The sequence below is a fragment of the Solanum tuberosum genome, unplaced genomic scaffold (assembly GCF_000226075.1).
Source record: "Solanum tuberosum cultivar DM 1-3 516 R44 unplaced genomic scaffold, SolTub_3.0 scf00157, whole genome shotgun sequence".
Taxonomy (NCBI): Eukaryota; Viridiplantae; Streptophyta; class Magnoliopsida; order Solanales; family Solanaceae; genus Solanum; species Solanum tuberosum.
The window spans coordinates 1,088,643-1,104,491 of NW_006239084.1; the positions used below are offsets into that span (position 1 = coordinate 1,088,643).

The window sequence follows — 15,849 nt, forward strand, 5'->3', positions numbered from 1 at the left end:
ACATAAATAATGTTTTAGCAAATAAATCTTTTGTGATGTTTTAGCAAAGAACCTTGTTGCAAATGAAGTGTACAAAGAAATAAAGTGTGAAGGATATTTTTGTAAACATACATTTTTTTCATAGAAATTATGCAACATTTGTTATTTTTAATACATCAAACCAAACAGTGTATAAGAAATAATGCAGACATAACTAATGCAAACATTACTAATACACCCTATTTTGCATTGTTCTTATACACTCTACCAAACGACCTCTTATTAGTGTTTTATTAGGTGACTTTTAATTTTTTTCTATTATAACTTCCAAGTTATTATCTTATTCTTTATCATAATCCTTTGTTATTGTTAGTTTGTTACAAATAATCCTTTTTGTTATTGTTAATTTGTTACAAATAGTTGTATCACATTATTATACTTATATCACATTATTATACTTATATATAATGTAGTTTATTTTTCTTTTATCTTATCTTTTTAGAGTGTGTTATTGTGTATGGATACCAACACAATTTAACTTGTGATATTAATAGCAAAATTTTATCCCTCAATTGTTTGTGCAATGGTGAGTTTTCATATTCATCTAAGTACATTTTTTATCTTTACAAATTTACGTTATTTTTATAAAGATTTTTTTTACTATTACTATAACATATAACAATTTTTTAAAATTTATTTATTATTAACTAACGCGATATATGGTGTAAAATATGTAAATTTAGCTAGTTATATTAAAATCACGAAGATTCTTAAAAATAAAACTTTTACTTATATGTAAACCTATAACGCCCAGGAGGCTAATGTCAGTAATCAACTTATCATTCATATTTTTCTTTTCCTACAAAATACAAACTATTAAGAAAATTTTATTTAATAGTACTAATAACTAATAATGAATATAAAATTCATATTTTTGTACTCCATAACATCAATGAATAATTTTGAGGGTTTAGTGCTTTGTTTGGCTTGAATATTTTTGAGGGTTTAGTGCTTTAGGTTTTGCCGCCGCCGTTCAAGTTCCTTGCCGCCGCCGTTCAAGCTCCCTCACAGTGATGGAGGGGATTGAAATGGAACTGCCTTTCCCGGAGAACTCGTCAGATGACTTCTGCAATACTGTATTATCACAATTTTGCGATTCCAACAATGAGCACCACGTCCACATCTGCACCGCCATTGGTACAATGTCACAGGAGCTCAGAGAGCAGAGTTTTCCTCTTACGCCAATTGCTTACTTCGGTGCTACTTGTTCCTCACTCCAAACCCTATATACCGCTGCCCCTGAAGTGCCGCCATCCCATCTTATTGATGCTCTGTCCACAATTTTGTCTCTCGTTGTTCCTAGAATAAACCAAGCTATGTTGAGGAAGAAGTATGAATATTTATCTGATGTTATGATTCAACTTCTTGGATTGAAGACTATTGGTATTGAAGGGATTGTGTCGTGCTTGAAGTGTGTTGTGCATTTGCTAATTGTTGGAGCCAAGGGGAACTGGTCTGATGTCGCTCAACTTTATGGTCTGTTTATTGGGTATATAACAGATGATCGGCAAAAGGTCACTACTTTTCTTTATTTAACAGTTTTGATAAGAAATTTAATGCATTCCCCTCTAGTATCATGCCTTTCTTTTGGTTAATCTATCAAGCTCATCTTTAACAATATGGAAATTTCATTACATGAAAAGACTCGGTCTTTATCTTATTTAGTCCATGTTTCTTAGGTAGAGCAGCAGACTATAGTAAAAGTAATTATTTTAAAGCGCAAAATGGCTTTCTCAACTAAGTAACAGACTGCTGGCACAAGCTTAGTAGCTTCCTATGTAATGATACAATTAGTAGGATGCATGTTTACAGAATCCAGTCATCTACAATTTTGATCGATTTTCAATTTCTTAAGTCATGATGTTAACACAGTTATATTGATTATGTCATAAAAGACGAGTATGAGCAGAATGATCTTCTTGTGGGTCAATAATCGATGTAATGTGTATTTCAAAAGTTATATGCGTACAGCCATGCCCAGCAACTCTGATCCTTTTATTTGGATTCCATAGTAGTTACTACAAAGAGAAATTACGATTTTAGATTTGAGATTATTTTGTCAACAAGTGTTTGGTGTGATAACATAAAAAGGAATGAGAGAATACAACGATAAAAACAAATGAAGGATTTTTTTTTTATAGATTTACATGGATGCCAATCCCCTGCAAAGGCAGAGATTAGAGAATATGGAAGCTATGATGTAAAAATGGGTATCTGCTTGCTTATAGTATTATGGATAATATTCTTGCTATTTTTAGCCTTTACATAATGCTTCAACTCAAAAGTTGGGAAGATCAAGTATATTGTCAGTGATTTTTCTTCTGTTTTGGGTTGGTCAATTGAATAGGTGAGGAAGATGTCACATAATTGTCTACGTGATCTCCTGCAAAACTTTCAGTCATCATCTGTGCTTGCTCCTCTATTGGCACCTGCTAGTGAGGCAATCACAAATCTCTTTGAAAGGTCCCTTCTTCTTGCAGGAGGAACAACTGTAAATGCCTCTGAAAGACCCAAAGGAGCACAAGAAGTGTTACACGTGCTGGATGCTCTGAAACTTTGTCTTCCTTTTATGTCTTCAAAGTACTTGAATAGCACTTTGAAGTACTTCAAATCTTTATTGGAATTGCATCAACCTCTTGTTAATAGGCGCATTACAGATGGTTTGAATGCTCTTTGTATCCATCCAACAGCAGAAGTATTTCCAGAAGTGCTTCTGGACCTCTTGGGTTCATTTGCTGCTTCAGTTTCTGCAAATGAGTCATCTGCTGATACTTTGACATTCACAGCTCGCTTGCTTGGCATTGGGATGAGAAAAGTATATTCAATTAACAGGCAATTATGTGTGGTTAAGCTCCCTGTGGTGTTCAACTCTCTTAGTGGTGGGTTTTTTCCCCCCTATTTTCTTACCTTGCATAGATTGCACACTTCTGAATAAAATAATATTAAGAATTCAATTTATTTCATGCAAAATAAAGAGGGGGATAAAGTCTTTCACTTCACCTACCAGTTTAGTTATTTTCCTGTCCAATTCTGATTTTGGTAATTGTTGTTTCATTATTACTTATTTACTTTATGGCCTTTCAGATGTACTGGGTTCTGAACATGAGGAAGCTATAAGGGCTGCGCTGGAGGCACTCAAGAGCTTAATACATGAATGCATTGATGAAAACTTGATCAAACAGGGTGTGGATAACATAATTAGTTCGAATACTGATATGAAAAAATCTGGACCAACTATCATTGAGAAAATCTGTGCCACAATTGAGAGCTTGCTTACCTATCACTATGCAGCAGTCTGGGACATGTCATTTCAAGTGGTGGTTGCCATGTTTGATAAGCTAGGTGATTATCTTTTAAAAAATATATAGCCATCTTAAGTTCTAAAACTCAATAATTAGTTTCAAATTTGTTGAATGGTCTATAAATTATTTTGTGTATATAGTTTTTGACACTAATTCAAATCAGGTTTCATGGATTTGGACTTCCTAAAATGATATCCACTTTGATAAAACTGAGTACTTATTATTGCTTCTTTCCTTCTTAGTATTCTACTAATGATCATGCCTATAGTAAGTGACTTATCATTGGACGGAATTGGTGATGTAATGAGCTAGATTTAATTCTTGTTTTGCTTTCTTCCTATACATCAACCAAGGAATGACAAGCAAAGTGGTGTTTTTCATTGACTTCTTTTTAGGTTGCTATTCTTCTCACCTTCTGAAGGGAACACTACAGAGTTTGGCTGATATGGAAAAGTTGCCAGATGAAGACTTCCCTTTCCGTAGACAGGTGAGCCTTGCTTTTGGGGTTGTTTAATCATGGAAATGGCTTTTGTCGTGTTAACCATGATGTCATGGGGGGAATCCTTTTTTCTTTTACTTTTCTCCCTCACCTATTTATTCTTATGTTGCTGCTATTTACAATTCAACCTCTTAGGCAACAGTTTGTCATTTTTCTTATTGGATATCTGACTGACAATTAGAATTTGTTTTTTAACATTGGTAAAGTTGTATTCTTCTGTATTAAGGACATGCTGGCCACCTTAAAAAATTTACTGCCCTAACCAAAATTACAAGCTCCCTATTAATATAATTTGATTTACATCTTTTATATAGAGCTATTTACACCGAAAAAGTAGTGATACCAAACAATTCCATTTTACTTTGTGAATGGAATTAGATCTATCTTCAAAACATCTCCCATTTCTTTCCTTCCACACTGACCACCATATGCATGATGGTATTAGCTTCCACCATTACAAGCTCCCTATTAATATAATTTGATTTACATCTTTTATATAGAGCTATTTACACCGAAAAAGTAGTGATACCAAACAATTCCATTTTACTTTGTGAATGGAATTAGATCTATCTTCAAAACTAGCTTCCACCGCTTCTTTTGAGTCTTGCTACCTCCTTCTGATCCAGCAACTAAAAAGGTCAGAAGTGTGTGCTGGCATAGTCCAGCTGAAGCCTGTGATGTGAGGAACAGCTCCCAGATCTGTGTAGTGAATTTGCAATGTAGGTATAGGTGTTTGTTTTTTCCCCTATCAACTTGCATAGGAAACACCTAGGGACTAGTTGCATTCCTTTCTTCTGTAGGACTTCTTGAGTTGAGCAGGCTCTTTTGATGACTAACCAAGTGAAGCATTTCACTTTAGTGAAGATTATTGATCAAGTTGGTCTTTGCAATTAAAATAGTACAGTACTGTTACTGCTCAGTCATTGGATTGAATGGAGATCTCAAAAATTGATAAACAATGTTTTATGATCCTAATACTTTAAATGTTGCAAATGAACACAAAACTTTTGTATGTAGAATAGGATCAGAAAGGAATTTTTTTTAAATGAACTACAAAAATGATTATATTAGCCAAATATTAAATATGTCTGATTGATAAAAGCAAGGTAATATTCTTTCATTAAAAAGACAAGCTAGTATTTTACATGCATTTAAATTTATTTTTCGTTCATTCCTGTCCTTAGCTACAATCTATCAAATTTATATGGATTTCTATCTGGATCAATTTGATTCACTAAATGAGTTAATAATAGAACTTGATATGTAATTTTTTTTTTTTGATATAGGTAACTAACTGTTTCTATTTCTGTAACACAGTACATGGGTTGTACTGAACCCATATTTACAAAATAACTCAAAATCTACTGTCCTATCCTTATAATGAGTCTTAAGACATCAATGATAGAGACAATATCATTAGAGTATATGTGGTTACACCAAAAACATAAAGTCAAAATACAATTTATTTTGGCTTGTTCTATAGTATTCTCCATATTCTCAAAGACTCTAAGGTTCCTCTCCTTCCATATAGCTGCAGGTACAATTCTCCATTTGTTTCTGTTTTTAGTGTGAACTCCTTGCTTCTTCCTAACTGTGTAATGCTTCTGTGATTTTCCCTGGCATGGACCAAGATATGTTTTTGAGACATAGGAATAATCTCCATAGTTGACTTGTGACCTTGCAATGTATAAATAGATGAACCACTGTTTCTGCAGTTTCCACACAGAAAAAAACATCTCGAACATAAAGGGATCCCCTTTTTCATCAAGTTATCTTGTGTCAGCACTACTTCCTTAACCAATAACCAGACAAAGCAAGCTATTTTGTGTGGGATTTTGGCTTTCCAAATTTGTTTCCAAGGCCATCGAAGTATCTGCTGGTTTAGTTGAAGGTTGGTTCATCTTCCTGTAAGCTGCATTTACTTTAAAAGTCCCGTTACTGTTTCCCTGCCACTGTAGGATGTCTTGTCCGGCCTTCAAAACACTGAATTGGTCAATGGTGCTGAAGAATTTTGTTACTCTTGGTATTTCCCAATCATTGAGGTGTCTCCTGAACACAAAATTCCACCCATGAGGTGTCCACAATTCTGCTATTGTGCTCTCTAGGAATAATGTCTCCATGTTGCCTGCTTCATGCCAATCATAAGACAGTTTTAACTCCATTTGTCACTTTGACTATGGTATTAACTTTGAATTCATTTCACAAAATTCTGATAGATTTCCATAAGGAGTAGTGACCTCCTTTGTCATCCAATCATCGCCTCATATTTAGCTTTAATGACTCTAACCCATAGACTTCGATTTTCATTTGAATATTTCCATGACCATCTCATTCTTAAAGCTTTACTCTGATTCTTTAGAGTTTTGATCCCCAATCCCCCCAAATCTTTTCTCATTGATCATTGCCTTCCGTTTGACTAGGTGGTAACCCTTCCTGTCTTTGTTCCCTTGCCATAGAAATTTCCTCTTGATGCTATCCAACTATTGATGATTCCTGCTGGGATAGGAAATAATGACATCATATACGTTGGAAGGCATCAAGCACAAAGTTTATCAAGGTCAATCTTCCACCCATGGAGAGATATTGGGACTTCCACCTTGCTAACTTCTTCTCACAAGTTTGTGCGGAAAATTCTAGAAAGCATAGAATGTAGAGACAAAGGATGGAGTAGCATTTTAGTTTTCGTTCGAGACATCTTGGACTGATGTTTTATACATAACATTTTATTCGACAAATGGCATAACCCTCTTGATAAAAAAACAGGTTTGATCCCTTCTGTCACCAACAAGAGAATTGACTAGGAAAAATATAGAATAGAGATGCTTGAGAATTAAAAAGAGTAGTTGAGACCTAGCAAAGAAAGGATCAACAAACTCCTTCTGTTGATGATTGTTATGTCATGAAATATATTTATTTCTAAGTGTGAGATACACTACGAAAAACCACAATTTATTTCTAAGTGTGAGATACACTACAAAAATCATAATTTTTTTTTTTTTATCAATGATTGTGTTGAACACTTGTTATAATTGCTCTTGATTTCTGGATGGTGCGTTTAATGGGTGTGCCTGGCCTTTTGCCTTTTGTCAACACCATCAATTTCCAAACGAGACCAACTTGATTTCTTGAATTGCCCTTATCATCATTATTTCTAATAATGTGATTCAATGCAACGAATTTGTATCATATGTTTGACAAAACATATAAGTGTCATGGTAAGGATGATTTGACTAACATGTTGATTGCATTAAAGATTCAACTTAGGGGTCTCGAGGGTTAGCCCAGGTGAGTAAAAAAGGGATTGGTGGTGGAATGGAAAGGTCTAAGGAAAAGTGGAAGGTTTAGACAGTGGAGAAGGATGTGAAGCTAGCAGTCACGACATTTTTTGAGGACATGTATGAAGAGCTTGAGTGCAAAGGCGGGAATATATAGTTGTATAAGCTTGCCAAGGTGAGAGAGGAGGCCATGTAACCTAGACCAAGTGAAGTGCATCAAGGACGATAATGACGAAGTGTTGGTGAAGAAGAGGCACACATTATAAAATAAAACACCTACCCGATTATTCTGTATGGTTACACATTTATATAAAAGTCTTCAGTTATATTAAGAGAAACCTAATATTCGTTTCACTTAGTAAATTAGTTTTTAAAAAATCATTGACACCTCTACATTAGGGAAATTAAAGACATGTACTATGAAGTTAAAACAATGGAGGTGATTCAAAACCCCTCTCAATCATGATGGGATTGCATTAGGGATCACCCTTAGTCTGTTCCTATTTGCCTTAGTGATGGATGAACTGACACGACATATTCAAGGGAAGGTGTCGTGGTGTATTTATTCACATATGACAATATTGATTGATGAGATGCACGGTGGAGTTAACGACATGTTGGAAGTTTGGAGAGAAACCTTAGAGTCTAAAGGTTTCAGATTAAGTAGGGCTATGCATAGTACCTAGAATGCAAGTTTAGTGAAGATTGATGCAAAAGTCATACCCAGAAAGGAAGCTTCAAGTATCTTCAAACCATAATCCAAGGAAACAAGGAGATTAATGATGATGTCTCACATCGTATTAGAGTAGAGTGTATGAGATGGAGGCTCACATCCGTGGTATTGTGCCATAAGAATGTATCACTAAGCTTTAAAAGTAAGTTCTACAGGGTGGTGGTTAGACCAACTGTGTTGATGAGGCTAAGGGTTTGGACTTTGGACAGGCAAGAGCGCGTACATTCAGAAGATGAATGTAGGAGAGATGAAGATGCTCATATCGATGTGTGGGCAAACTAGAAGAGATAAGATTAGGAACAAAGTTATATAGGGTATGGAGGGAGTGGCCTTCGTGGCGGACAAGATGAAGAAGGTGAGGCTGAGATGATTCAAACATGTGAAAAGGAGGTGTGCGGATGCGCCAGTACGGAGGTGTGAGAGGCTGACTGTAGTGGTATTTAGGTGAGGTAGAGATAAACCGAAGAAGAATTTGGGGAGGTGATTAGACAAAGACATGACACAACAACATGACCGGAAGGCTGATGATTAGGGTAAAAGGTTAGTAGGTAGAAGAGTGTTGTCACACTCTCTGTGGCAGAGGCAGGGGGCCAACCTCCTCTCCTCTCATTCCTATTAGTAGTGATATTTAGTAATCATATAGTTTCTTGTTCTTCAATGTGTATTACTATTTGTTGCTTCATCTTTTTTTTTTTTTTTTGTTGCAATCCTACTTCAATATACTTCGAAAACTTCTCTTTTGAGTTGAGGGTCTATCAGAAACAACTTCTCTTCCCCACAAAGGTATGGGTAAGGTTTGCAACTTTGCATACATTCTACCCTCTCCAAAACCCCACTTGTGGGATTACACTGGATATGTTGTTGCTAACAATTTCTTTGATGAACAGTTTATTGCTCAAAGTAATGCTGGTTTTTGAAACATTAATGATTCTCGTATTCTCCAAGGTTTACCTTGTCCATCTTATTAGTCATGTAACGGAATATGTGTGGAATTTTGCACAAGTAAGATCTTACTTTATGTGGATCTTATTTCTCACCTAAAATTAGATTCAGTCGGAAAAAAGAACCATGAAAATCTGAGGCCTGCTTGGCAAGTTACTCAAATATAAAAGTTACTCAAATAACCTCCCGCTTCCAAAATATTGGCAGAGACTGACCATGGTCCCTAACCATTATCCGTGAAAATATAGGTCGTGTCTTAGCAGGGGATCTTTGCCCTTGTGGAGTTGTTTTTTTCTGTAATTCCTTAATGTTCTTAGGGATATGATTTGTGAGTATCTGTTTAGCTATAACATTTTCTTATCTAATAGAATATGCTGATAATTTACGGCTTTGTTGATAACAGCTGCACGAATGTGTTGGATCAGCTGTTGGTGCAATGGGACCTGAATCTTTTCTTACTCTTCTTCCTCTTGAACTGGATGCACAAGATCTATCAGAATCCAACATCTGGCTTTTCCCAATTCTAAAGCAAAATATTGTTGGTGCGCATTTAAGTTTCTTTACCAACTCAATTTTGTCGATGGTTGCAGCTATGAAGCAGAGGTCTGCAATGGTATGTTTGATGATCAATCACATCTCCTGCCCCTCCCTACTTTATTTTATTTACACAGTGAGCTCATTCTTATGTTTTCTGCCAGCTTGAGCGCGAGGGAAAGATATATTCAGCGAGAACTATTGATGGAATTGTGTACTCATTGTGGTCACTGTTACCCTCATTTTGTAATTACCCTGTGGACACTGCTGAAAGCTTCAAGGATCTGGAGAAGGTATTCCGCAAAGCTCTACATGAAGAGCCTGATGTTTGTGGGATAATATGCTCCAGTTTGCAGATCCTCATTCAGCAGAACAATAGTATTTTAAAAGGGAAAGTGGATTTGTCTGATACTGAAACAAGCGTTTCCAGAGAACGAGCCATTGCACGTTACAACCAGCAAGTTGCAGACAATAACTTGAACACATTGAGCCTTTCTGCGCAGAAACTGCTGCCTGTTCTCTATGACGTCTTCTTGAAATCCTCTAAAGATACTGGTGGATTTTTGCAGGTTTGTTTAAAAGAGATACTATTACCCCCTGTTTAATAGTGATGGATGATATTCTTTTATTGATGTTTTAATTGATATATGAATTCTTGGATCACAGTCACAACTGCTTTAAAGAAACAGTGTACAATGAAAAGGGAAAAAAGAAAAGAAACAAAATGCATATTCTGCATATTATCATAGTGTCATGTGAGAAACAAAAGAAGCTTGTTGGAACTTCGTCTTTCAATAATAGTTTGTGGGCCTGTAGCTATTTCGACCACTCTGACATTTTTGTTTATTGCTTTTCCATATGATACTTGATATGAAAGGAAACCACTCTTTTTTTTCTTTTCTGCTCCAATGATGTTATCAAGTAATGGCTCCAAAAGGCTGCATCTCTTAACTGTTCTATGTATATCCTATAAAAGTGATGGAGTTGAGCCAAGGAAACTGTGATCAAGCTGCATCAACCTACTATACTGTGTTTTAAGTAAACCCAGACTCAGCACATGAATATATTAAAATTTCAATATATTTAACCTTACCCTGATATATTATTAACATAACATTATTTTACATCTAAAATAATTATTAACATTATGTTATCCATATCTTTTTTTTCTTTTGCAAAAAGTATTTGAATCTGTGTCCAAGTTTAGACTGCAAATTGGTCAGTTCGATCCTTTCGCTCCAAATCAACACATTATTGTTATAGAGGTAGTAGGTGTTATTGATTTAAGAAGAAGGGTCTCTGTAAGGTTCTGCCTAACCTTTGTCCTTGCTCGTTTAATTTTTTTTAATTTGCAGTTTTAATTATCCGTCACATTGCGTAAGTTTCGACTGAGATCCTTGATAGTATTGCCACATTGTCGATTGGAGGAATGCTATCTCATAGTATTTCATTTTCTTTTCAGCTGTTGACAAGGTCTGTTTATTGGAATCCAAAAGATTGTGTGCTAAACATTTTTCTTTTTCTGTCTGGTTTGTTTGATGATGCATGTAGAGAAATCATTATTGGTGAATTGGCAATTCTATTTTTTCTAAATTATTAATATCTGAAAATTTGAATTGCTTTTTAGAAAAACTAGTGAAAATATTTTGCTTGCTCAGTTTTTTTGATAATGAGTATTAAATACAGAGAACAATTGGTGTATTGGCCTCTATTGCTGACAAAGTGAGAGAAAAGAGTCTCGACCAATCCAAAGGAAAAAGAAGGGTGGTAAGAGTGCTATTTACGAAAATCATGCAGAGGCTTTTGGAGGTGACCCAAGAAGTTGGGGAGGCAGGGAAGGACAAAAAATCGCATTCAATGCAGATTGATGACTCATCCAGTAAAAGTTCTTTGTCGGAGAGGTAGGATGATTAAATCACATTTGTTTCATTCCTTCTGCCGTCAAGCCCTTTTTCCTTTTGTGTTAATGACATCCATATCTCTTGCTGCTACCATTTAGGGCACAGTTGTTTGACCTGGCAGTTTCATTCTTGCCTGGTTTAAATGCTCAAGAAATTGGTGTGCTGTTTGGTGCTTTAAAGCCTGCTTTAAAGGTTGGTAGCAGTTGTGGCTTTGCTTCTGCACTTTTAGCTTCTTGATGTCGAAAGTTTATTAACTAATATGAGGCACAGGACGAGGAAGGCTTGATCCAGAAGAAGGCATATAAAGTTCTCTCCATGATCCTTCAGGTAAGTTTTTTCCCCACGTAACATGAAGTTATTGTTGCCTTGACGGTTATATCCAAAAAATTAGAAACGATTTCAAGATAACTTGTGAGTTGAGTAAGCTTTGTAAAATATCATTATCATGGTTCAAAATATTTGGAGGAAAGGCGATTCAGGCCTTTCATGTTAATGCAGTCATTTGATGGTACCCAATTGAATTAAATTCCAAGGTTGAATTTAGCATGAAATTAATATATTCCCTTGTCCTTGTTCTGAAGCAAGTAATCTGAACTATAATGTTAAAGCACCTCTTTTATGATTCTTAATTATATTTTTGACACATTTATTTTGTGACTAATAAGTTTTGCAACTTCTGTGTACAGGACTGTGATGAATTTATTTCAACGAAGACCGAAGAGTTGCTTAATTTGATGATTGAAGCACTACCTGCCTGTCATTTTCCAGCCAAGCGTCACAGACTTGACTGCCTATACTTTTTGATTGTCCATGTTACAAAGGTGAGGATTATCCTCTTGTGGATAATACTAAGATGCCTCTGATTTATGCAAATTTTTACTAAATTTTGTAAAGTCTTTTAACAGTTTATTGCATTCTACAGGTTGAATCAGAACAGAGGAGGCGTGACAGTATTACTTCTTTTATGACTGAAATTTTGCTTGCACTCAAAGAGGTATACTTATTAATTTTGATGGAGTTCCACTCTAAAGTTTACCCATATTTCTTTTCCATAAGAATTTATATGGCTGTTAATCTGTGAATTTGTCCTCCTGATTTTCTCCCATAGTTGTGAAGTGGTACCAACCAGTTTGGTGACTGACTAAATGGAACGTATGGAAACTCTAAACTTGTGTTGCAATAAGCAGTGCCATGAGATAATTTTCATGAATCATTTTGTGGGGACCTTGACTATAGAAAGTGCACAGTTCATGTCGTCAAACTTTTAAAGAGTACCTAGCCTATAGCCTACGTGTGCTATTAGTTAATAAATGTTTGTTAGTAGTTACATGTGAAATGACATTCTAAAGTACAGTGAGCTAAGCATTAGTCTTTGTAGGATTCTGATGGAATATGATTGCACAAACTACACTTGTAACCTCATTTTTGTTCTCTCATCTTTTTACCTCCATCAATTTACAGTTACTCTTTCATTTGTTGTTCATAGCCTTGAATGGTCTTCGATTTCTCTTTAAGATTGGGTAACTTAGCAAAAGCGTCAAGTTAGTTCCTAAAATAGTTACTTTCTTCTTTCATGCATGATCATTTTGCTTTGAGTTCTTTTAGAAGTTCATAACGTTATAATTTCTCACCATTAACTAGTCTTGGCTGCATAACTGGAAGGACAGATATATTGTTTACATCATAATTATTTGATTTATGTGCTGAGTTATTTGATGATTCCATATAAGGCTAACAAGAAAACAAGGAACCGAGCGTATGAGATTCTTGTCAAGATTGGCCATACTTGTGCAGATGAGGACAAAGGTGGCAGAAAGGAGAACCTGCATCAGTTTTTTAATATGGTATGACAAGTAATAATTTGATGAATTTATGTGATGAAGTAGGATCTTTCAGTTTGACATAAGCATCATTGTTGTTGATGTTTCGCTTGCAGATTGCTGGGGGTCTTGCCGGGGAAACACCTCATATGATCAGTGCAGCGGTTAAAGGCCTAGCTCGCCTTGCTTATGAATTTTCAGACCTTGTTTCTGCTGCTTACAGTGTCCTACCATCAACATTTCTTCTCCTTAAGAGAGAGAACAAAGAAATAATTAAGGTGTGTTTTTGTCTGTATTAGGACACACTTCGAACTATGTTCACCCGCCATCTTATGAATGTCACCTGAAACTTGTCTTGAATGCAGGCTAATTTAGGGCTGTTGAAGGTACTGGTCACAAAATCGACTGCCGATGGATTGCAAGCACATTTAAAGAACATGGTAGAGGCCCTTCTTGGTTGGCAAAATAGTACCAAGAACCATTTCAAAGCCAAGGTTTTTGCTTTTCTTCTAGATCCAAAACTACTTTGGTTTGAGTTAGTTTTGGTTCAATTAGTCCATCTTCAGTGGTCTTTTCTAAAGCTGGTTTGTGGAATCTCTTTCCTGTTATGAAAATCTTAGCTGTTGATTGAAAGGGGGCTGGGTGCATGTTATGTTTTACAGGTTAAGCTGCTTATTGAAATGCTTGTCAAGAAGTGTGGATTGGATGCTGTAAAAGAGGTGATGCCTGAAGGGCATATGAAACTCCTTACTAACATAAGAAAGGTTAGTTATGAGATGGACTAAAACCTGTGAAAATGCTCGTGGGATATTAAATGTTCAGATGAGTTATTTATTCTTCTGATGAAAATGTAGATCAAGGAGCGAAGAGACAGGAGCCTCGCCTCGAATTCTGAGGAAAGCAAGTCCCGTATGACAAAAGCAACAACATCAAGGTTGGTTTCCTTTCCTCCATATGTACCTACATACTGAAGTTGAGAACAAAACCTTTGTTGGTTGGAACAATTTATTTATCATGAAACAAATGTTTGTTGTGGTTTCCTTTCCTCCATATATACCTACACATATTGGATGCCTGACACATGGTGAAGCGACTAAAACATGTTGGAGTATTTTATATACCTTTGTTGGTTGGAACAATTTATTTATCATGAAACAAATGTTTGCCTCTTTTTGACTGTTTGTGTTAGTGTTGAATGTTCAGATCTGTCCCAGTTAAGATGGACAATGACTCTTTGGTCTCTCATCTTTGTAGTTTGTATTGCATGGATAAGAAGTCATTTCAATGCCTTGGTATCTTGTCAAGTATTATTTTAGTACTTGTGGTATTAACTTTTCCATCCTGTTACAGGCTAAGCAGATGGAATCATACAAAAATATTTTCTGAGTTCGATGATGGAGAATCTGAGAATAGTGATGCAGAATATATGGACACGAAAACTACTGCTGGTCGTAGGAGCAAGGCTACATTAGTATCAGACTCCAAAGCATCTTTATTACGGTGAGTGGGAATGTTTTAAGATGTAATGTTCTACAGTACGTTGGAACTTGGAAGTTAAATGTAATTTTTTAAAGGAAATTAATGATGCTTTGTAGCTTAGACTATTTCACATGTAAGATGAGTGGGTGTATGTCATATTTCCAGGTCCAAGAAAACACGGAAATTAGCCAAGAGTTTGCAGGAAGATCTGTTTGATCAATTAGATGATGAGCCACTTGACTTACTTGACCAGAAGAAGACCAGGTCAGCTCTTAGAGCATCTGGCAATCTCAAGAGGAAGCCTGAATCAGAAGACGAAGCAGAAATAGACTCTGAAGGCCGTTTGATTATTCACGAGGGAGATAAGAAGCAAAAACGAGTCAAGCCAGCTACTGATGATTTAGTAGATGTAAGAAGCAAAGCAGGGAGTCGCTTTTCAGAGAGCTCAAGGAATTCTCAGAAACGGAGGAGAACGTCTGATTCAGGATGGGCGTACACTGGAACAGAGTATGCAAGCAAGAAGGCAGGTGGTGATGTCAAGAAGAAAGACAAACTTGAGCCATATGCCTACTGGCCCCTTGACCGCAAGATGATGAGCCGGAGGCCTGAACATCGGGCAGCAGCACGAAAAGGAATGTCAAGCATTGTGAAGCTAACAAAGAAGCTTGAAGGCAAGAGTGCATCATCTGTGCTGTCCGCAAAGAGAACTAAGACTAAAAAGAAAACCAGATCTCAAAAATAGAAGGATGAAGGTGAAGTCTGATTTGATGATGCTACGTCAAGATGGAGAGCTCTGTCCAGAGGCTCTTGTGCCATAGTTTGTACTTGGGGCTTCTGGATATCCAGTACCCTGTGTTTTTTTGCGTATCCTTTTTTCATTTAATTCATCCGTGTATATCACCTTCAACAGGTGATTTGTTTTTTTGATAGGGTTGTAGGTAGGAAATCGAGTGTACGTATGCAAATGCATTCAATACAAGCTACTTGAGTTGGTGAGTTATTGGTAATATATTATTGCAAGATGCAATTACATAAAGTATATCCGAGTCATCTGTAATATACTAGTAAATTTAATGAATGCATTTGATTTGCATTTTGCAGTTTTAACCAAGAGGGATTTCCTTTCACACTTGTTTGGATGGTTGTTACCCATTGTATTGTATTGTATTGTTAGTTTAAATACAATATTTATTTTGATTGTTACTTAAATTCTATTGTATTAATCCTCAATAGCTGGAGACAAAAGATTCATATGAGAAAACATAAGTAAACGGGCCTCTACTTGAGCCTCCAAGGATAAAGGTACATGAATAGTCATTTGATCT

The 15,849-nt window shown here is 36.0% G+C and overlaps 1 protein-coding gene across 1 annotated transcript; it reads left to right on the top strand.

Annotated features, from left to right (window-relative positions):
- Positions 1 to 914: 914 nt before the first annotated feature.
- LOC102590327 (RRP12-like protein) lies at positions 915 to 15,649 on the top strand. The gene is made up of 18 exons (XM_006353716.2): positions 915 to 1,553; positions 2,387 to 2,918; positions 3,124 to 3,381; positions 3,737 to 3,828; positions 9,194 to 9,403; positions 9,489 to 9,893; positions 11,011 to 11,225; positions 11,324 to 11,417; positions 11,496 to 11,552; positions 11,912 to 12,046; positions 12,148 to 12,219; positions 12,956 to 13,069; positions 13,162 to 13,323; positions 13,411 to 13,539; positions 13,708 to 13,809; positions 13,900 to 13,979; positions 14,396 to 14,545; positions 14,690 to 15,649. Exons 1-18 carry the CDS (start codon positions 1,053 to 1,055, stop codon positions 15,264 to 15,266), a joined length of 3,885 nt encoding a protein of 1,294 aa, XP_006353778.1. The 5' UTR covers positions 915 to 1,052; the 3' UTR covers positions 15,267 to 15,649.
- The last annotated feature ends 200 nt before the right edge of the window (positions 15,650 to 15,849 follow it).